Consider the following 23,933-nt stretch of genomic DNA (forward strand, 5'->3'; position numbering starts at 1 on the left):
CAGACTGGAACTCAGATCAAAATGCTCTGAATGACATGAACCACCATTAAGTTTTGATTCAGGCCTATGAAACAAAGAAAAAAAGGAGGGAGGTAAGGAGGGGTGGGGAGGAAGAGAAGGAGGAAATGAAGAGAAAGAATGCAGCTCATGTAAACTTCAGAGATTATCCTTTTATATTTCTAATTGTGACTTGGAATTGTGAAGTGCCTCTGCCCTCATGTTCTTTACAGATCTATGGAGTTTGGAAACTTCTAAAGAGGTTCAGGGAGGAGAGGCAAGGTAAGTTAAGCTGGAGCCATTGAACGTAGGGACACTGCTTCCTGGGCCTTTCCAGCAGGAAGAATGCTGACCAGGGACTCCAGAAAAGAATGGCAAAGATGGCAACATAGAGAACCCTGGAAAGCCCCTCCCTAAGCCTCTCCCCAGCTAGACAGCACACCCCTTTTGCAAGAGGGCTTGAAAGTACTGCAGCAGCAGCTTCCCTCCGTTACCACGGGGATCTAGCTAGTAAGAGAATGCTTCCGAGCTGAGGCCTCTATGTGATTGATCCTGAGCTTCAGAGAACATCAAGATTCTGCAAGGAAATACAAAACGCATACTTTTACTTTCACATGGATCTGTACAAAACCATAGTCTATAAAAAAAAAATCCACACTCCCCCGAAGGCTTTTATTTTTAAATATAGATCTATATTTCGAGCAAAGCCTGAATCAAATTATGTATTTAATGCCAGTAGAAGGTAATTTTAGAGGCCTGTGAGAAGAGAGGGTGTCAATGGTATAACCCCTGCCTTCACTGTATTTGATGTTGGTATAATTTGGGGGGGGGGGCAGGGAAAAAACAAATCGTTTAAATAGGGATACAGGTGGACCCATTGCAATGAGATGTACAAGTCTTTATGTCAAAAAACGAACTTTACAACTTTTGTGGAGGAGAAAGGGGGTAGCAGGGGGAAGTGGGGGGGAGATTGGAAGGGATGGGAAGGGGAAACAAAGGAGGAAGCAACAATGCTTCATAAGAAATGTACTCATTATCTTGCCCATGTAATTGTAACCCCTCTATACAGTATTTTCACAATAAAAAAAAACAAGGAGAGGTGTCAGCACATAAAACTAAATTATGCTTTTATGTTACTTCCCACAGACTGAAACAAATTTTCAGAGCACTTATCTAGTTAATCTCAAATTGTAGATTCCTAAAATTTATAAATGTGCTATCTCATAGCGCCCTCTGGTGTTCAAGTAGATCATTTTGGCTTGTCTAGAGGCAAAACTGTATAATCAGGCAAGTCTATAATTAACATGCATGAGTTCTCCAAATATTTACGGAAAGTCTACTATGTGACAGTTAGTGCAGAAAGTGTTGGGACAGACATGGCTTCTTGTTTAAGCTCATAGTTTATTAAGATTGACAAATGTATTCAGCTATAAAATTTAACAAAACCTCTTTGCCTAGTTTTTCACTAAAATGAGACAGACACAGCTGGCATGCCTCTACTTACACAGTGTTGGACCATTATTCACTTTAGCAGGTATCTGGATGGCTGTGGACAGAACACCACTGGCCAAGTACACAGGGAAGATTCTGAAATACAGTAAGCATCCCAAGATGTACAGTGAGATTGAATCCTGGCTTTACAGATTGGAGAAAGGGCCTTTCACAGTCAGCCCCAAGATATTCTGGTCTTGTCGGTACCCAGAGGCTTGTAGTCATCCTATTTCTGGACGTGGAAATCTGACAGTCATTAAGCAGCTGTTTATGCAGCACTGTGATAAAAGTCCTCAAACAGAATCACAGAAGCCCTAGAGGACTAGAGAGAGCTTAAAAATTTATCACACACTATTTAAGAATGTGCATGGGGCTGGGAAGGTGGCTCAGTGGTAGAGCTCTTGCCTTGCATGCATGAGGTCCTGTGTTCGATTCCTCAGCACCACATAAGCAAAAAGAAAAAAGTTGGAAGTGGCGCTGCGAGTCAAGTGGTAGAGCACTAGCCTTGCGCTGAAGAGCTGAGAGACAGCGCCTAGGCCCAGAGTTCAGGCCCCACAACCGGATCACCACCCTCCCCCTCCCCCAAAAAAAAGAATGTGCAGATCTGCAAATTGGCAATTGGAGTTATAGAGCACATGGTATAAATAGGTGGATCTTCTGGCCTTCCCAGAAAGCAAAGGGAATCTGAAGGAGCGGTAGACACCTTCATCAAGGACAGAAGTGAAATTCAAATATCCAAAGATCTAGGAATAACTACAGAACAGAAAAAAATGCTCTATTCCACTCTGTAATGTTCGTAAGGTTTGTCTTTTCCATTCCTTATTGTTCTTTAAAGTAAGTGGGGCCTGCGACCTGCATCTAGCCCCATGGCAGATGGCAAAGGTGACGTGACACACATGACTTTATTACACTAGACGACAAGGTGCATCCTCCCAAAATGCCTCCTTGCTGGCTTGGAGAAAGTAGAGTTATGATGGGAATACCTGTGTGGCAAGAAGCCAAGAATGGCTTTCTGTCACACCTTTGGGAAGAGAGACCATTGCAAGGAATAGAAGACTGCTAGCAGCACACCAGAGAGGCATCAGACCTTTCTTTCCCCAGGTATGTCAACAGCTTGGAGGCAGATTACCAACCTAGGCCTACGTCACTCACCCTCCAGACTGCAATCTTAAGTGTGTGCTGCTTTAAGCTGTGAATCTCACCAGACAATGACAAATATGGATACAGAGTTCAGGACACTTTTTATTTTGTAACATTTTATTAGAAAAGTAATACAAATAAAAACTGAAATGCTGGGGAAGGAAAGCCACCTATTCATTTACCATGCCACGCTTGCTACTATACCACAGGTAATAATCTTGCTTTATCATCCTCTTGTTACATGCTGGGGTCATTTGCAGCCATGTTCACATTCACTCACAGTTTCATAGTTTGTAATGTTTTCACTGTAACATTTTCTCATGTTTGTCATAATATATACCCATTTCTAATGACTATTCAAGGTACTACCCATAGACAGGTTTATTAACTGCTTAGACCAGGGGATGGTAAATGAAGGCCCACATTTGTAAATAAAGCTTTAATTTACTATAACATAGCCTGACTCATGGTTGACATATTGTCTATGGATGGTTTTCATGCTACAAACAGCAATGTTGGGCAATTAGGACAGATTGTATGACCTGCAAGGCCCATTTATTGCCTGGCCCTTTAAGAAAGTGTGTACATTCCTGACCTAATCTTTTAAGTGGATCACAAGTGGGAATATTAAAAGTAATGCTAGTTGGAGAACATTTGAACATATAATTTTTATACTTTGTACAACATAATTGGAGGATTAAGAAAAGTGGAATGACTAGGTCTAGTTAATAAAGATGTCTTTAGGGCCGACACTCTCTTCCACACTATCTCGTGCAGTAGTATAGCTATGATAGAAGGATGGTGGGACAAAAGGCCCAGTGTTCCTGTAGGTAGCAGTCAGAGGTCCTGACTGTTCTACCCATGTACACTTACACTCCTGAGGAGTGTAGTTTCAGTTCTGACCTAAAGTCAACTGAAGAGGAAATTGCGACTGAAAAAAGAATCCACAGAAAAGAATCCTTCAGTGTCTACTGGGAATGAAAGCAGATAGTAGTAAAATTCTTCAGGGGTCTAAGGCCATGTAAGTGCCATTCCAAGCTGGCTGAAATGACTAAAAGGCACTAAAGGGCTGAAGAAGGGAAAGAGGGGCGACTTCAACAAGTTCACGGCGGCAGCTGTGCATGTGATGACAGAGGCAGCACACAGATTCTCTTCTTTGCACACATCCTGCCATAACTTGTATACAAATGCAGACTGTCCCCAGAATGCTCTCCAGCAACTACTCTATGTTTCTGACAACACAAATTCTTTTATCTGAGAGAATTTTTTCTAAAAAAAACTTACGAGATGGACAAGCTATGTTAACCAGAATATCTTGAGGTACAAGCTAGAGCAGGCTGACGAGTCTCAAATCCAATCCTTCGTGAGCACAAGGCGTTGACAAGCAAAGATGTCATCTTCTAAGGGAAATATTCTGTAACATAAAAAAGGGATCAAGATACATCTTTTCCCTACTAAAGAATGTAACTTAAGAGGAAAATCAGAAAGATATTTAATTATCCCAATTATGCCAGCAAAGTGTGTAAAGATATCATGCATGAAATAGTTATTTTATTAAAATGTTCCTGTAAAAATGTCAGCCAGCTAACAGATTTTCTTAAGAAGTGTTCATTTGATTAAAACTACTATTGGCCTTTACATTCGACTTCATTTATTCACTACATAACTAAATGAATGGTGGCTTCATGAAATAGTCTGAAAACTATGACATTCTCCAGAGAAAGGGAATAAAATTATTTTTGCAAAAATAAATAGGGAGATGTTACTTTGCCCAAATCATAGCCAGTTTTCTGAAGTATAAAAATAGATACTTTTTTGTCGCATTTTTCAAGTGGCAAAAGGAACAGTCGTTGTACAAATAGCTTAGAATCATGTCGTACTTTTCCTCTGCGTTCACTGTTGACTCTCAGTTACCTCAAAACTGACCTGTGGGTCTGGCAGCATAAATCCATCCGTGAGCTTATAATAGACTATTGTTGAGTCAGACTCCACTATGGCCAAGGTAAACGACATCGGCAGATCTGGATCGCCTTGCAGTTTTCGAGATGCCTTCAGGATTTCCCTAATCCTGAAAGCAAAAACATAATGCATGTAGGAGCCACCACCACTCAAGAAATGATGAGTTCAAGGCAACGAAACACTGGAAGGAGGAAATGACAGTCAAAACAGGACAGCACTGCCTGAAGCCTCACCTATCAGCCTCTATGAGCAATGTATTTAGAGATTCAGATAAAGTAACCACAGGTACTAATCAGAAACTGCATTAGTATCACCTGCTAAAAGACAGCATACTTTATCAGTTGACTCTTTTAGTACAAATCAACATTTTCCTGCTTCAAAAGTGGCAAACTAGTACCTGACTAGAAAAAAAGATCAATTTTTACAAGCTGTCCACCTTGTATTTGTTTTTTTCCTACAAAAACTATAGAGAAAACAGTGTCTGGGGAGCTGTAAGAATTCTAGTTTATCCAAATCTCCTGCTGCCAATATGCACCACAGTTCTTCTTCAGTACGCAGTGTATCTGCAGCCCTAACATTCAGACTGTGCTGAGAATACAGACAAGAAAGTAAAAACCTATTAAGAAACTTAAACTTTTATATACTTTCTTGTGTTTGTGCATGTGTGCAGAAGCAAGAATGCACATATGTGTGTGTGTTTCTTAGGTAAGTTGTATGGGAATCTGAGATCATATAGAGACATTTTGGACAGCAATTTCCCTCTCACTCACTGCTTTTCTCAGATGGTATGTGTTCACATCCTTCTTTATTATAGAGCAAAGAATTTTCAGACTTTCTCAAAACACCCATGTGGGAAACCCTAAGGTTTGAAAATCAAGCTCAGAACTGTAAAAGAGGTTTTGTTTCCAGAGTTGAGAGAAATCACTGTCCAACATGGAATGGAAGTTCCCATCTCTGAGGTCATGTTTCCTACTTGGCAATGTGTGTGAGGAAAACTACCAAGGAATCTTCACAGCGACAACACAAACAGCTATCCGCCTCTGTTACTTAAGCACATTCAGAAGTCCTCTCAAATTTGTTGTATCTTTCCCAGTCGTGTGTGTGTCTGTGTGTGTGTGTGTGTGTGTGTGCGCGCGCGCGCTCGCGCGTGCGCAAATGTGCTGGTCCAAGGGCTTGAACTCACAGCCTGGGTTCTATTCCTGAGCTTTAGACACAAATCCACTTCCAGCCTTTAGGTGCTTAATTAAAGATAAGAGTCTCACCAACTTTCCTGACCAGGCTGGCTTCAAACTATGAGCCTCAGATCTCAGCTGCCTAAGTATCTAGGATTACAGGTGTGAGCCAGCAATGCCCAGCTCCAGTTTTTTTTCATATATGTTACTGTAGACCCATCACTTGTCCCATTCAAGACTGTTTTGATTCCTTCACAAAACACCACATTAACTCATAAAAATGTTCACCATGCCTTTAGGTCAGCAGACTGTGCTTTCCGATTGATTACCAATAATGGTCAAAAAAGTACTAGGTTATGAAGTTCTATTTAATAAATCCTACAAGCGAGTAAAGATGTCAAGATGGTAGAAAGATCACTGGAATATTATAATCTCACTTATTCCCAATTAATTTGTAATATCAATTTAAAAATCACAGAAATCTACAAGAGAAAAGGCCTATGTATTATAAAGAAGAATTTGAATCTTTCACTAAGTTGAACCTCAAGGGAAAAGAATCTCATCTAAAGAAAAAATATCAATATTCACCATAGCTGCTGACTGAAAGTAACAAAATTCAATGATCATAGCAGATTTCTCTTTCCTCTAACTTTATGGATGAGCTTTACACAGTAAGGGAAAAAAAGAGCAGTTCTAAAGCTTAACCAATCCAAGAACAAGCCTGAAGAAAATACAGTCACAAAGTTCATGCTATTTTGCTAGTGTCCTCAGTTAAATTGTTAAATGCTGTGGTCAGAATGACACAGGCTGTGGCCATATCTATAAAAAGGACTGGCTCTCTGGTTTGCTTCATGATGATATGGCTGAATGGACACCCCATCATCATACAGTGAAAACTGAACTCAGAACTGGAGACGCGGAAGAAGCCATGTCCACCCACAGGTCCAGTATTAAAGGCCTATCTCAGGTAACAGATTGCCTCCTTGGAAATCATACCAATGCTTTCCTGATGTAAAGGAAAAAAAAGCAAGGCAGCTGAAATCACAAGGGGATCTGCTCAACAATCAGGCATTTATTCCCCTCAGTGAGAAGTCATTCTGCTAAAACAAATTGCTGCTTTCTTGGTTGTTTTTTAAGGGTAAGACAAAAACACTGCTGTGTCCATTGAAAGAAGTTTCCAGAACTGGGGGTCTCACCAGCATGCAACAACTCCAGCAAGATGTGGGGGTAAGAACACACCCTTGTATGAAGAGATGGGGCATGAAGAAATCACCAGTTGTTAAGACTTCAAGTCTCAAATAATAAACTTACAACAAATATTATACTTGCAGGGAATGGAAATATTTTTCAGTAACAGGGAAATAATATTAGGTATCCTGCAAGGAAATACGTGGCATTCATAATAGTAATAATAGTAAATCCCATATCTAAGAATACTTCTGGTAATGCTGAGAAGGAACTTGGTTCCACCACTAAGACAGACTCTTAACTCCCAATTAACCACCAGAAAATGAGAAGTGGAGCTGTGGCTCAAAGTAGTAGAGCACTAGCCTTTAGCACAAAAGTTCAGGGACAGTGCTAGGTGTTGAGATCAAGCCCTATGACTGACTGAAGAAAAAAAAAAAACAGAATGTAAGGTGATTAGATCTAGTGTTGTTTTTATAGGAGAGATTTGCTTTCTCTTATCTAAAATACTTTCGAGATGGCTCACATCTATAATCCTAGCTACTCAGAAAATTGAGATCTAGAGGATCATTGTTCAAGGCCAGTCTGGGCAAAAAGTTTATGAGTCCCCAACTCAACCAATAAAAAGCCAGGCACAGTGGTGTATTTTGTCATCCCTGCTAAAGTTAGTGAAGGAGTACAATCCAGACTGACCTGTAATAAACAGGAGACCTCATTTAAATTACAAAAGCAAAAAGAACTGACAGCATGGCTTAAGTAGTACCTGCTTACCAAGAATAAGGCCTTGAGTTCAAACCCCAATATCCTTCCCAAATTTTTTAAATTAAAAACTAAAAATCTTAGCTACTCAAGAGTCTGAGATCTGAGGATCACGGTTCAAAGCCAGCCCAGGCAGGAAAGTCCGTGAGACTCTTATCTCCAATAAACCACTCAGAAAACCAGAAGTGGTGCTATGGTTCAAGTGGTAGAGCAGCCTTGAGCTAAAGAACTGAGGGACAGCGCCTAGGCCCAGAGTTCAGTCCCATGACTGAAAAAAAACAACAACCTGAAAATACTTTTACTTTGTGTTATAAAATACCTATCAGTGTATGTGTGTGGGCAGTCCATCCCTATGGAAAGCACGTTAGACTGTTTTCTGCCTAAGAGACGGGAAGGAGCCTATAAACAACCCTGAGAGATGCTTGTGGAAGCACATTTCTGCAGGCACAGCACTCACATAAAATCAGTCACAGGGCCACAGAGGGTTTGAAACAGACATAGGTGAAAAATGTATCCGTTCCAACGAGCTTCCCAGGAATGGAAGCTTGCCCCACATGCTCAGCCTGTATCTAAGTCAGTTTTAGACAAGCAGTTGCACACTACTTTAAACTACTGCATAGAGTCCCTTCAAGAGTGATAGTCAGGAAAACCCACACCAAGAAGAGGTGCAGGGAAAGCAAGAGTCCCTTTTGGACATGCTAACTTGCGATGCTTCAGATCACAGTGAGGTTAAATATGAGTCTAATGCTCACAGGAGATCTCACATGCAGATACAAATTGTAGTCATCTGCATTTTGGTGGTGTTCCTCTCACAGTACATGTCCATTCATATTCTATCTCTGCCCCTCTGTCTAGCTCTTTCTCCCTCACACTCACACCCACCCATCCACACACACACACACACACACACACATGCACACACGCACACGCACACACACAGAGCTTTCTTATCATGAGTGGCAGCCACTCCTATCGCTGTCACAACAAACCCATTGAATTTTCATGCTCCTTCTGCCCTGCACACTTAACTCTTGTGAGTACTTCTGCAGGAACCTCCTTTTCCATGGCTGTGCTGTGTTCAAGGCCCTTGCAGATTTCACACATCTGGTAACTCCACACAGCTTTCCCAGCCCCCATCTTCTGTACTAGCATGGATAAAGTCCCTCCCTGAAGTCTTCCATAATGGCTGGACATAATGGCTGTCCATCTCAGTTATCAGATGGATGGAGCATCGGATGGCCAAGACCTGTGTGGTGTTTTGTACCCTTCAAGCCCATGCATCTAAAAAGAGCAATCTACAAAATGATAGTGTAATCTGCAGTGTACCTTTTTATCTTCTCCCGAAACCAGAACACCCTCCAATTTTGCCTCCAGATGGTCTATAATTATATTCATTTCAATTTATATTTGTTATATTTACTGCTTAAAGAGAAGCATAATTATAGTATTTGTAATATTTTACTGATATTTTATTTTACAAATAGCCATTAAAATTTTAATTTTCAGGCTGGGAAGTTGGTTCAGTGGTAGAGTGCTTGCCTTTCATGCATGAGGCCCTGGGTTCGATTCCTCAGCACCACATAAGCAGAAAAAAGCTGGAAGTGGTGCTGTGGCTCAAGTGGTAAGGCACTAGCCTTGAGCTGAAGAACTAAAGGACAGCACCCAGGCCCAGAGTTCAGGTTCCACAACATCAAAAAAAAATTTAATTTTCCCTAAATAGCCAAGTGTTTCAAAATATCAAGTCTTTTTCTTCTCCTCATGAAACACCAATGCCATTGATGCTGCAGTGAATAACTGGTCCATTTCTATTATGTGTGATGACTGTGGAAGGTACTGGAACAGCGCAAACAATTAAAAGGTTTCTAAACATAAGAAAAGTAGGAGGTATCAGGGCACTGGTGGCTCATGCCTGTAATCCTAGCTACTCAGGAGGCTGAGATCTGAGGATCTCAGTTCAAAACCAGCCCAGGCAAGAAAGTCCGTGAAATTCTTATCTCAAATAAACCACCAGAAAACCAGAGGTGGTGCTGTGGTAAAGTGCTCCCCTTGAGCTGAAGAGCTGAGGGACAGCACTCAGGCCCAGAGTTCAAGCTCCATGACCAACAAAAAGAAAAAAAAGAAAAAGAAAAAACAGGAGGCTTTTTTCCCCTTTAAAAGTTGTGGAGAAATCAACTGTCATGAAGAATGGGCACACACTCCCTCGCTGGAAGGTGGGAAGAGCGTCAGCACTCTGATGGGCAGAACGCAATACGCCTTGGTTAAGGTAAGTGTTGCATTAACATAATCACCAGCCAGGAGGCCTACCCATGTATCTTCAGTGGTTTCACTTCACTTGAGGAATAACTTTCTTTTACTGATCTCTTTATGTTGTTGGGGTTTTGAGGGGGAGGGAGGTTGGGCAGTCCTGGAGCTTAAACATGGGGCCTTGTGTTTGCACTCTACCATTTGAGTCATAACTCCAGACCTTTTTAATATAAAGTTATTTAGAGACAGTCTTGCATTTTTGCCCAGGCTAGCCTGGACTGTGTTCTTCCTACCTCTGGCCTCCAGTTCATGTAGCTGGGACTATCTATATATTCTCCCGCGCCAAGCTTTTTTTTTTAGGTACATGACCAGGACTTGAACTCAGTAGCTAATGCTTTCACTCACTGGCTAGTATTCTATCAACTAAGCTACATTTCCAACCCCACCAAGCTTATTTTTTTAAGATAGAGTCTTGGTAACATTTTGCCCAAGTTGTCTCCAAACCATAATCCTTCTATTCTCCACCTCCAAAGTAGGCTGAATTATAGGAGTGAGCCACCATGTCCAGTCAAAATTTATGTAATTGTAATCTTGTCAAGGGTCTCGACTGTACCAACTAAAAAAAATTCTTACAGATTTTTGGCTTTTATGATATCTAACAGAAAAGCAATTTGGTATAAAGATGATGGAGTTTTCTCCTGATTTGATGAAAAATACTCAGATGGGAAGCCAAATCCAGAAAGAGAACACCTGGAATAACTTTCACAGATAAAATGTTTGAAAGGTTACCAATCACCATAAAGCAAAATACATACCACAAATGTGTGTGTGTGCACAAGCATATGTATGTGTGCACTGTGTGCATGTGTGCATGTGTGCATGCATAAATGCATTCGTGTTCAGAGCATGTACTCTTTACACTGGTTAGAAACAGCAATCACAAAGGAAAGAACTACCATCCTTTGTGACCAAGGAGATGCATAGACCATTTAAAATAAAATCGTAGCCATTTCTAGATGTTATAACTGTGTAACACACTTCATTTCACAAGTTTTCACACATACACACAAGCAAAGATAAGGCCCTGTTGACACTGGAATAGAGAGGTGGCATGTGGCCATGGGGGGGAGGGGAACCACTGGGAGCCAGAAATCAAAAATAAAATTGCTTTCACTCATAAGGTGGATCATAGTGTAAGTCATTTAAGATCCTGTCACATTAATAGCTACCTGCAACACTAATTCCACATTAGCAATCTGTCACACTACTTTCCTAACTTTGGTGTAATAGGTCTCTCTCTTACTGTAATACTCCACAAATAGCAACAGCAGGCTGGCCTAAAGAGAAGCTATCTGAACATAAACTACGTATGTTGTTTATGATGTGTTTCCTCTGGCCTCTGCAATCTGTGACTCTGATTTCATGTGACTGTTGTATCTGGGGAAACGTGTTTTACCTCCAGCGACATTTGTCAAGGTTATTCATGGGCTTCTCAGATTGCCTTAGGTAGAAAATAGTCCAAGGTGCTTTCCACAGGATTTACCATCCAGACACATATACTGCATACTAAAAATTATTTATATTAGCTTTAGTAAGTGTTTTTAGTTGAAGGGGGAAAAAAGATGTACCCTTGTCCTCAGGAAACCCTAGCAACTAATCACCTTATACTCCATAATATTCCCATCAACAATCAGAAATGGGTACTTTGCCAATTTTATTCTCCCTCTGGAGACAGGCAATTAGCATTAAATCAATATTTCCAGGACTAGTGTATACAAGACCACCTGAGACTTGAAAAATATGACGAATTGTTTTAACTGTGATCATACATAGTCACGGCATTCAAATACACATTCACCCTGTAACAGGATCTGTCTGTACTTGTGCCAGAAACTAAACAAATCCACAGCTTGGGAAAAGCCATGTGACACGGACAGAAAAACTGTTTTGACATTCCTAAAGCACATGGAGATAGAGACACGGTTACACTAAACACTGCTTAGAGTGAGCGCCTTATAAGGAGTGGGCGCATGCCACAGGAGAGTTGTAAAACAAGTCACGGAAAGAATGAGCCATGCAGATCCAGGGGCCAGGCTGCCACTCGTGTGACAGACAGCCCACAGCCACTGAAATGGCTTTAGGTGAAAGTAGGGTGACTGGTCTTCATGAGGGAAACTAAGTTGTGGTTAATGTAAGTGATAGTTCAGCCCAGATTCACAAATAACATACCCTAGAACTTGGAAGCATCAATAAAGGCTGGCAGGCCTCCATGCTCTCCATGAATAGAATGCAACTACATTTCCAACACAGCCATCTCCTCTCACTCTTGGATACTGTGCGCTACTCAGCTTCCCCATTAATAAGCATGCTGTCTCAAGTATTCTCAAGGAGCATTAAAAACACTGCAGTGCAAAGCCATCGCAGGCAGAAAAGTCCATGAGACTCTTATCTCCAATTATCCAACAAAAATGCCAGAAGAGCACTAGCCCTGAGCAAAAGAGCTCAGGGATAGTGCGGAAGCCCTGAGATCAAGCCCTAAGACCATCACCGAAAGAAAAAAAAAGCAAAACAAAAGAACAACAACAACAAAAACCCAACAACCCACTCCCCATGTTCAAGAAGATAAGCAGCATAGCTCAGGAGAGTGCTCCACAGCGGTGTGTCATGGTGTAGGCAGCAAGTAACAAGCTTCTAACAAGTAGATAGGACACTTGGTAATATAACGTTAACACTCTCCATAATACATATCAGTCTCGTTCACATGCCACTTCTTGTAATTGTGTAGTTTTCTGTGCCTGGCTTTGTTTCACAACAGATTTTAAAAACAACAGTAATGTAGGAATAGCTCTGAGAGAGACGATAAGAACTTTTAACAACATATATGTTTTTAAAACCTGGAAACATAGGGATGCCAATCAAGCGTATTTTCACCTCAGCTCTGGGAGTGAAGGAGACATGATCGATGGTGCAGTGGAACAGGACACTCAGAGGCCCTTACGGGTCTCAACCTCCCCCCTACTGTCTGCCACGCCTGGAGCCCTGGTGACGACATCTTTTTTCATAGGCTGAGGAAACATCTTCTGATCTGTTCCAACATTGTATGTGCTAGCTATGTACTATCCAAAGATTCCCCATAAATAAAGTACCTCCTTTCTGCCAAACAGTAAGAATACGAAACTTCAAAGGCTCCTGTCAAGTTATGACATGTTAAGACAGTTAAGACTGGCACGCTACAGATTTGTATGAGCTTCATGACAAATAATGTAAATAATGTTGGTGTATTTGAATTCCTTTTCTGTGAATTGCCTGTCCATAGTCTTTGCCTGTGCTTTCCACTAGATTGCTTCTTTCTTAATTTAGTCACAGAAAACTGGTTATATAATCGGAATTAATCTGTATGCATTTTGGTTGGTGGTGGCAGTATTAAGGTTTGAACCCATGGCCTTGCGCTTGCTCAGCAAGTTACTTTACCACTTGAGCCATGACTTCAGCCCTTTTTTGCTTTATTGCTTTAGACAGGGTCTTGCACTTTGTATCTGGATGGGCCTGCCATGACCATCTTACTACCTATATCTTCCATGAAGCTGAGCTTACAGGAGTGGACCTGTATTCCTGTCTTGTTTTTATTGAGATAGGGTCTTGCTAACTTCTAACTTCTTTCACCTGATTTGGCCTTGAACCTCAATCCTCTTATAGCCACCTCCACAGTCAGCTGGACTGCAAAGCAAAGAGCCACCACTATGAGAATTCCTGAGTCACATATATGGGATATCTCCTTTCCTATTCCATGAAAATGTTAAGCACTGCCTGTATACACTGTAACAATTTTAAAAGGAACACCTCAGCAACAAGCAGTAAAGATGTAGATATAAATGCCACGGGTCCCAGGCATTCCATCTCTAGGCGTGGAATTCCACTCAAGGAAGCTCACATGCATGAGTACCAAGAAACACTTAAAACGTTGCTACTAAACAGCTGTCTGCAACTGCAAAACAAGTGAAAACAGCAATGGCTTCCTAACCCGAAAACCATTCCCCCCTCACTTCATCCTCACTTCTCTTTCTAGTTTTGTTTGTTTACTTGTATTCTCTTCCTTAAGGCAGTATTAGTGAGTGCCTTCTCTGGCCATACAGTAGGCTAGACAGGTGGCCATACTTAACTACCTGCAGCTGTCCTGTGAGAACGCAGTCTTACTACCTTTAGGAGACTCTTCCTGACCTTAGTGTGATCCAGACATGTACAACACTGTCCGTATCACTGTAAAGTGCTTGTCAGGTCCCCACTGTTATTCAAGTAAGAAAGTTAGTGGAGACAGTCCCAACACGTAAGAAAGGATAATTCCATTCTTACTAGATCCCATCCAACAATTACCAAGAAAGAAATTTTATTTTCTAGGCTAACACGCAATCTGGGATAGTGCTCTTGTGACTATGGTTTGGTCAGCATGTTCTCCCAACACTTAGCCAAACATACAGGAGCCACTAACACATACTAAGTTAAAACAAAACCTCCCAAGGAACATTATCCCCAAATCTACACTTAAAAAGTGAACAGAGAACACACTGATTTTATAGATGCATTATTACTGAATAAAAATTGTTTGCTGTCTTAAGTAAAAAAAATTTCTATTCCTGGTGAGTTACCTTTTCACAACCCACATATTTTCCGAACACATCTCAATGACTTTTTCTATGCAAGGCTATGCAAAGGAAAACCAGGTATTCCCCAAAGCTATTCATGCCAGAATTTCAGTGCTCTGCCCTCTAACTCCATGGTTATGCTCACCCAAGAGAACCTAAATTTTCTGTGTCCTATAGCCTAACTCTAGGTGGCTTCCAGCTGAATACTACACTTTTTAACTACACTCATGAACTGCCCCTCCCCGCCCCACTCTTGCTCCATCAGGAATCACTTTGTCCTCTCTACTTTCTGTAGTTAGCTCACATGGCAGCTGGCTTCCCTCAGAGCAAGGGAGAGAGAGTGCTCACGTCAAAAATCTCGCCTCCTTACCAAGAGTATGTTTCCTACTCTCCAAAGGACCTGCTAAACTAAATTCATCCCCTAGACCAATTAGACCAAAAATCATCCACTCACCTGTTATGGCTGAGAGAAGCCGAGACTGGAGTAGGCACCACAGTCTGTAACCCTTCCCCTTCTATCTCAGTACCAACTAGACAGATGAGTTGTAGTTCTGGTAATCCCACACAATTTACTTCATGCCAACTTTTACCTAAAACAGAATCATCGAATGGACAATAATTGATTGTTAAAAGCAAACAATGCAAGCTCTACCCAAACTTAGCTGAGCAAATATCATTCATAAATATTATCTTCTCTCTTTACTTTTCTAGCCTTTTCTGCTATGTAATTATTCCTAATGTAAAGGAATGAAGAATGATTAATTGGCAAAATTAATAACAAATACAAAAAGTGGTTGCTTATTATATGTTAACAATGCTATATTCCATCCCAATTCCCAAATCCCCAGCATGGCCCCAATAACCAAACAACATAAACAAAGAACTTACTCTCCATGAGATCCAGGTAAACCAAGAATGAAATATAAACTTGAGTGGCATCTCCTATGTCTAATTCCATCATTTCTAAGTACTGAAAATAAAAACGTAATTGTCAAATAGGAAAGGAAGAATCTTTCAGTATTTTTCAGTGAAGTATTCACTGAATGCACACATATACGTATATCATCATTAGGATAATTTAAAAAATCTTAGTGGAAGAAACAAGACAATATAAGATCCAATCTTTGTAAGCAAATCTGTAATTGCTAGAAAAAAAGCACATACATAGTCTTCCCTCTAGGATCCATAGAATGGCTCTAGGACCTTCTCCCCACCCTCCCCTCCCCCACTACTAATACCAGAACTCAAGAATGTTCATCTCTGTAGTATTTGCCTATAAAGAAATCCATCCACAGAGAAGACAAACTTTAATTGTATTTTTGTTGGGACATGTTAGTAAAGAGCTTCTACTTCCCCAGTTTCTTAGTTGCATGTAGAGAGAGTCTGCTAAAATACCATTCCTACCTAGTGTCACTCACTCATGAGTATAGACAATTATGTCCTTGTTGCATTTTAAAGAAGAAAACTACTGAGGCTTCCAGATATATCAGTGACTGGATGGATACAGAGGGTTAATAGGATGATCTCTGATATCTACATGGCAGCTCTGAAGTCACCTTTCTCCATCAGCTTCGTGGCAAAGGTACCAGTGCCTGAGAGCCATGCTGAGTTGTCTACTCCAGTCAGAAAATGTGTTTGAAAAATAATGCTAATGTTGTGCCAGGCTGCAAGGTCTTTGTGTGTAAACTAAAAATGTGAATTATAGAACAGCATGACTTGTGTATAATGATACATCAGATGCCATTTCACTAGAAATACTGATATGATCTTACTGAGTAATGGAAACTCATCCATTATTTCATCTTAAAAGTTTTTTTTTTTCTTTTGGTAATTTTTGTGCCAGTTCTGAGACTTGAACTCAGAGCCTGGGCACTGTCTCTGCACTTTTTTGTTCAAGGCAAGCATACTACCACTTGAGCCACAGCTCCAATTTACAGCTTTTAGATGATTAATTGCTGGTAGAGTCACATAGACTTTCCCCGAAAAGGTGGCTTTGAACTCAAATCCTCAGATCTCAGCCGCCTGAGTAGCTAGGATGGATTAAAGACCACAAGCCCTTGGTTGGTATTTTCTTCCTAAGGCACTAAATAACATTTCCATGCTATTGTTTCTTTTTTAGAGGTCTGAAAGGGAGACCGCAGGGAGACAAAAATCAAGCAAAAGAAGCTGAAAAAGAAACTCACTCTGGACTCCATTTTTTTTCAAGGTTTTTTGTTCTTTTGGGTAAGGGGGAGTGCCGTTTTATCAATGCGCTGGTCTGGTCCCTGAGATTCCTGACAGATCCCATCACCTCTACAACTCAGCACCAACTCACTGCCAAGCAGCAGCAGGGTCGGGGCTATCTGCCTGCTACTGGGGAAAACACACCCCGCCTTGGGCAGGAACCCACTGCACCGGCGCGGGACGAGGCGCACGCCGAGCCCGGGCTGAAGCTTGGCTCCTCACGGACTCGGAGGCCCAGCCCACGACCACACACCGCCGCGGCTTTGCTCTGTCTGGGTAACAGAACAGAAGCAAGCGGGTGTTCGGATTCGGAGGTCGGTGCGCACCGCCGCGCGTCCGCGGGTCGCAGGGGGACCGCGGCCCGCGAGTTCCGCCTGAGAAAGGGGCCGGGGCCGCCCTCGTCCCCCGCCGCTGACCTTAGGGTGCGTGGCCATCCAGGCGTCCTCGGGGGCCCACGGGGGAGCGCCGCCGTCGCCACCCCCGCCACCGCCTCCAGGGTCCGCGCCGCCACCGCCGCCAGGAGCCGGCTCGGAACCGACCTGCTCCTCCATGCTGGCCCGCGCGGAGCGCCGCGACCCGGACCCGGCCGGAAGCAGGGAGCGCGCGCGCCGCCGTGCCGCTCTTCCGCCGCCGCCGCGGGGTTGCCCGGGACGCCCCCACCAGCCGCTCCTTCCAGAACGTTCTCTAGGCCTTTGCACTCCGCGGTGCTCGCGTCTTGAGCGCACGGGGGTGTGAAAGGGTTAGGAGAGGCCGCAGCCCCCGCCGGCCCGGCTGCTCTGGGGAACGTGGGGTAGCTCGCGTCCGCCTCGCCCGGCCTGGGCCCCGGACTCCCCGGTCCCGCGGTCGAGGGGAGCCACCCCGGGAGCCGGGAGCCGAGCGCCCGCCGGGAGCCTGCGGGCCCTGCCGGCCCGGGGCCAGCGCGGGGCGCGTGGGCAGCTGGGCGCGGTGGGGGTCACTGCGTGTGAAATGGGGAGACCCTGGAGGGACCGGCGGAGCGCCCAGGGGCGGCTCAGCGGCCGTTAGGTGAATCCCAGCAAGAAGTAGCTCTCGAAATCCGAAGCGTGAGAAGCCGGGAGTGAAGCTGTGGCTTAAGTGGTAGAACCTGGGACCGTGCCCAGGCCCTGAGTTCAAGCCCCAGCACCGGCCTAAAAACAAGTTATTCACAGTTCCAGGTAGAAGAGAAATTATTTCTTCGGGAACATGAGCAACTAAGAACCTGCCGCCGAAGTGACAGGTAAGAATTTTAAAGAGACCTGTATTACAATCATCTTCAATGAAGTAAAAGCATGTTGTCCGTGGACGGAAACCTGGAGACAAATAGAAAAGAGAAGAAAAGTGTGAAGCCATTCTGCCACTAAAAATGATAATTTCAGAAATAGAAAGCGCATTGGGCAGTTTTAACAGCTGAGACAACTTACAGAGAAGTAAGTGAACTTGACATTATCTAAGGTGAACAACAAAGTAAAAAATTTTGGGGGGAAAAAAAAATCCTTGGAGATGTGTTATGTGATGTTAAGCAATCCAGTACACGTGTCAGTAACAGAAAAAGGAAAGGATGGGTCAAAAAATGAAAAATGGACAAAATGTTACCAAATTAAATGAAAGAAAATTCCCAATACCACAATGATTTTCTAAGAGAGTAACACATGGGAGTTTGTGCTATTTCAAACTGTTGCAAGTCAAAGAAAAACATCCTTGAATGCATTAAAAAGAACAAAAGGAAACATCACAGGTGAAGGCTTATAAATGGCCCTAGAATGTGTTGGAACCTTAGCTTTCACAAAGTAGCTACAATCACCCAAAGAAATAAATAGTGCTGAAATAACCAGGCTCCTTGAAACACTGAACACTGCCATTAAAGTAATTATAAAAGAATAGATCTGTCTATCAGACCCCTAAAAATCTAAATCAGTTCATATTCCTCAGGTGAGTAGAAAGGAACTTCTATAAAACCATAAAAAGGTCTAAGGAAATTAGATACTATTTGAACACGGCTCAAAACATCTTTTACAGCGCCAGCCGGTGGCCCCATGCCTGTAATTCTAGCTACTCAGGAGGCTGAGATCTGAGGTTCACGGTTCAAAGCCAGCCCAGGCAGGAAAATCTGTGAGACTCATCTCCAATAAACCACTCAGAAAACCGGAAGTGACACTGTGGCTCAAGTGGAACAGCACTAGCCTTGAGCTGAACAGCTGAGAAACAGCGCCCAGGCCCAGAGTTCAAGTCCCACGACTGACCCAAAAAAAAAAATTAAGAAAAGACTTGTCAGTTTAAGAAAAAGAGCTGGGGCAGAAAGGAAAGCCCAAAAGGATGGATAAAACAACTGATAAATGTCACCCTTGGGCAAATACATTAAGTTCTATTGCTTAAAAAATAAAGCATAACTATTTTTACAATAAAAATATACAAAAACAAAAACGATTATAAAATGAAGCACAAGATCACTAATGTTAGCTATTCAAACACAATTTAAAAATAAAAATTCTTTGTTAGCTTCAAAAAAGAAAAGAAAGCATGATATATTCAAGGATAAGTATTAAATGATTCTGACTTTTAATTCACTAAGAGAATGAAAATGGAATCTCTCTTAGCTTTCACATTAAGCCATAACAATAATGTGGGGTGGGTACCGGCGTTTGCACTCAGGTCTTGCTACAAGCATGCACTACTGCTAAGCCAAGCCGCCAGTCCATTTTTGCACTGGCTATTTTGAGATACGAGTTTTACTTTTTGCCTGGCCAGTGCCTGGTCTGTGTTCTAATATTTTATGCTTCCTGCTATAGGTGGGATGACAGGTGAGTATCCCTGTCTTCTAAGATTGGAGTCTTCTGAATTTATCACTTGGACTGATCTAGACCCATGAGTCTCCTGATTTCAGGCCCCTACCGAGCTGGGATGACAGGTAAAGCACCACTGTGCTCACTGAAACTGTGTTTCAAGGACTTTTTGCTAGGGCCGCCTCCACCTATGGTCTTCCCAATCCCTCCTCCTGAGTAGCTAGGATTACAGGCATAAGATACTACACTTGGCTAAGCAAACAAAAACTTTCAAATACATTTTGTTGATTGGAAATGGGTAGAATTAAGTACAAAGGATTAGAAAATTGAAACGGCTCATCTGGCAATCTAGTGAAATGCATTTGAGAACAGGATAGAGGCTCAGCTTCTGATTTTCTAAAGGATTTCTCCTCTTAGGACTGCCTAAGTAGTTCACTATATCAGAGAACCAAAGTGGCTAGTGGGAATGTAACAGGTAACAAAACATAACATTCCCTCTTGAGTTTACTGTACTTAATCAAAGCCTGTAATTTGGCACCTAGTAGACTGATGTCCCAGCCTGATACTGCAAGCCAGACCATTTTATTCCTGCAAAAGAAATCTGATATCTAGACAGACGTATTAATTCAGCTAGAGTCTCAAGAGGAAAAGCAAACACCAAATTGTGATGCAAACCTTTAGTGTGCTAAAAAAAAAATTTTAAGGCTTTTATACAGTGGTCTTTTAGACTTATCTCAGGCTAAATACAGACTAGCTTTCTAGATCAGCTTTTTATACACTGAGGATTCATATATGTCTTGTTATATATTTGTACACAAATCATGTAATTTCCTGTTCTCTGTGTCTTAAGAATAGCTGAGATATTTATTCTAATAAAATATTTAGGAATCTATTTTATCTCTATATTATCTCTATTTAATCTGTTTTATCATTCACACACATTAACACATATAAGGTAATCACCGTGGTGTCAAGAACTATGTGGATGATGTTCTTTCCACTTTTTCTCATAAATTTCAAGTGCTATCTAAGCAATCGGAAAATAATATATTTGATTTTAAAGGGAAGGTTTACATTTAGAACAAAACAACACAAAAATGTTACTATAAAAAATAATTGGATAAGAATACTGTTCATTTGGAAAGACTCAATATTGTAAAGGTGGCAGTCTCACCCTAATGTATAGATTATAGCAATCCCAACCAAAATTCCAGGGATACTCACGTGTCATCCCACCTATAGCAGGAAGCATAATTGGAATAATATTTGATAAGCTGCTTCTGAAATGTAGGCATAAAGATCCCAAAACAAGGGTTTTCTTAAGAACAAATGGAAGGGACTTTTATGCACATCTGCAATCAAGAGTGTAGGCTAAGGCCAAGTGTTCTGCAACGTGTCTATAATACCAGCACTCAGAAAGCAAAAGCAAAAAGAATCTAAGCTAGAGGTCAAATCTGGCCTATTCAGCAAGATTGTATTTGGAGAGGTTGGGGGAAGGAAAAGGAGAAGGAGGGTAGCAGAGGGCAGGAAAGGGAGAAGAGGAGAAGAGAATGAGAATGTGATGTTGGTACAGGAGTAGGTGAATAAACAGAACAAAGTAAAAAGTCAAGGAACAGAGCAGTGCAGGTGTGGGAAGAGGAAAGGACGGACAATTCAAAAAAAAGTATGGAGGCAAAAGCAAACACTTTAACATTTTTAGTAAAATGTATGTACAAAAGAGTATTTTGTAACTATAAGATACAGATTACTTTCTTCAACAAGACCCTAAAACACAAACTATATGAAAAAATGCTTGACAAACTTCATTCTATTTTAGTTAAGAATTTCTGACACAACAATTCACAGAAGGCATTTATGACACGATGAAAAGATAAGGCTCGAGTCTATAACACTAGCTCCTGAGATCTAAGATCTGAGGATTGAGGTTCTAAGCAGCCCAGGAAGACAAATCCTAGAGACTCTTACCTTTAACAAGCCAGCAAAAAGGCAGAAGTAGTGGTATGGTTCAAGTGATAAAGAAAAAAGCCTAAGGTGAGCATGAAGCCCTGAAATGGGGGCTGAATGGGACAACAACATACCTAGAATATATACAGAAGTCCTCAAAACTAGTTAGGAAATAAAGCAAAACATTAAAACTTGCAATTAAAAACATTAGTCCCTGTGATTAGTGGCAGAATGCTTGGCCAGCAAGTGTGCTCTGAGTTCAATTCCCAGTAATAAATAAATACATAAATTTCCCTAAGAATATCTCTGAAGTTGTTTTCATCTTGTAAGAATGAAACTCTGTGCCCATTTAATTACTGCCCACTTAATTTCAACCCCAGGCAGCCACTATTCTAATTTCTATAAATTACACAGTATTTGTCTTCTTGTGACTAGCTTATTTCATTTATTATAATGTCCTCAAGCCTGCACTATTGGAGCAGATGTGAAAACTAACCTTATAACACACCATGGTAGGCATCTACTACAATTTGAATGGCTATTCATTGACTTACAGATTGCTCTACCTTTCAGCTGTTGTGAACAATGCTCCTTTGTATATAGGAGTACAAATACCTGGATTTTTCTGGGGTGGTTGTTTTGGTGAAATGGTGGATCATACAATAATTCTATTTTATTAAGGAATTGTTATACTATTTTCCATAGCAGCTGTACATTTTAACATTCACAGCACTAATATACAAGTTCCAACTTTTCTAAATCCTTACCACAGTTTGTTATTTTCTGTTTTGGTCTTGGGTTTTTGCCAGTTGCCTTCCTAATGGGTACAAGGTATTATTTTAGTTTTGATGTGCATTGCCCTAATGATTAATAGTGGTGAGAAACTTTCCATATGCTTATAGAGACTTCTATTTCTTGAGAGAAACATCTATTCAAAGTTCTTTGCCCATTTTCAAGAAATCATATAAAATCTTGTAATTTTCCAGCTTTCCTTCAACTTTCTCTCTAGCCTCCAGTCATGTTCTATTCATTGCAGTTTCCCAAGGTTTGTGCAGTTCCGTTTACTTGGAATTACATCCTGTCTCACCTTTTGCTTTCTATTTCCTAATACACGCTGCTTATTTCCCAACACTTTAAAGTGAAGACAGTTCAATTTTTACTCTTTGCAACCTGATAGGAGTTCTTTCCCTCTTGCCCTTTCCTTTCTAGAAAGTTCTTTATGTCCATGCATGGGAACTTCATAGACTCGCCTTGTCCTTAAGAGTTCCACTCATCAGTGAGGGTTCCATTCCGTCAGTGTCCTTCACCAAAGCTTTATCTAGTGCATCTCAGCTTAGATGCTAGATTAAAAGTTCAAAAACGTAGGAATAACAGGAGATATTGCCTAATATCCTTTCAAGTGCTTCATGTTGAAATGGTTACTTACTCATTCAAGCCATTTTTCTACTGGTCGTGGGGCTTGAACTCTGGGCCTTGACACTGTCCCTGAGCTCTTCAGCTCATGCCAAGAGATCTACTACTTGAGCCACAGCACCACCTCCTCAAGTGACTTTTCCATTTGTAGCATTTTAGGCTGGATGAGACAGGGGTAAAACAATCCAGGTGGTGGAAGAAAGACATTTTGGTATAGAAGAGATCAACCTGGATGATTTAGCCAGGAGCTAAATCATGGATCACAGGAGCCCAGTAGGGATATTCAGAAGGCAGGCCACCTTTTCACCCCAATTTTCTGGCCCCAGCAGACAATTCAAATACCAAACTGGCAGTAATTTCATAGGTGTTCATTGAGCAAAAGATGAGGCACGACTTTACTTTTATGTCTTTCCAATAGAAACTGATATTCAGAAAGATTGTCTCCAAGGCCACACAGAGAACTAGTGACACAAATAAGGCAGAAATTCAGCTCCAACTCTAAGCTCCAACTTTAAGCAGTTGCTGTCCTTTCTAGAATGTTTCAGCTTCTGAAAAGGCATGTGTTTCCTTCCCCTCTTGGCTGCTAGAGCCACAGAAACCTCAAGAAGTTTTCCTGCAAGAAGCCTTCTGCACATCCTAGGTATCCTACTCCTGCCGCAACTAGACTAAGTGCTGGAATCAGAGGTTCTCTTGTCCCCAAAGGGGGCCTCCTGTGCTGGTACAGTGGGGGGTGGGGGTGGGGGAGGGCAGACAGGGGAGCAGGTATCCACTTCTAACATCCTGTGGGAACCCTTGGGACAGTCTAATGGCAATGGAGACTGGGACCAGTTTTCAGTCAACCAATTTCCATGGCAGAACATTCTAAGCAAAGGGTATTTAAACAATATAATTGACTTTATCTTTTAATTAGATTTTACAAATTAACTCACAACATTAATTCTATGGGGCGGAAAAACGTCCAAGATTCACGTCACTAATTTGCAATTAAC

The 23,933-nt window shown here is 41.7% G+C and overlaps 1 protein-coding gene across 2 annotated transcripts; it reads right to left on the bottom strand.

Annotated features, from left to right (window-relative positions):
* Positions 1-484: 484 nt before the first annotated feature.
* On the bottom strand, positions 485-17,391 carry Tsen15 (TSEN15 tRNA splicing endonuclease subunit). Of its 2 annotated transcripts, XR_001175047.1 has the most exons (6): positions 17,227-17,361; positions 15,476-15,557; positions 15,042-15,177; positions 4,555-4,696; positions 3,913-4,042; positions 485-574 (listed from the first exon to the last, which is right to left on the bottom strand). XR_001175047.1 is itself a non-coding variant. In XM_013015801.1 (5 exons), exons 1-5 carry the CDS (start codon positions 17,359-17,361, stop codon positions 4,022-4,024), a joined length of 516 nt encoding a protein of 171 aa, XP_012871255.1. In that variant the 5' UTR covers positions 17,362-17,391; the 3' UTR covers positions 2,727-4,021. The 2 variants fall into 2 exon arrangements, 1 of the variants encoding a protein (XP_012871255.1); XM_013015801.1 differs by lacking the exon at positions 485-574 and having other exon boundaries at positions 2,727-4,042; positions 17,227-17,391.
* Between the last annotated feature and the right edge of the window lie 6,542 nt (positions 17,392-23,933).

Source organism: Dipodomys ordii, unplaced genomic scaffold (genome assembly GCF_000151885.1).
Source record: "Dipodomys ordii isolate 6190 unplaced genomic scaffold, Dord_2.0 Scaffold27, whole genome shotgun sequence".
Lineage (NCBI taxonomy): Eukaryota > Metazoa > Chordata > Mammalia > Rodentia > Heteromyidae > Dipodomys > Dipodomys ordii.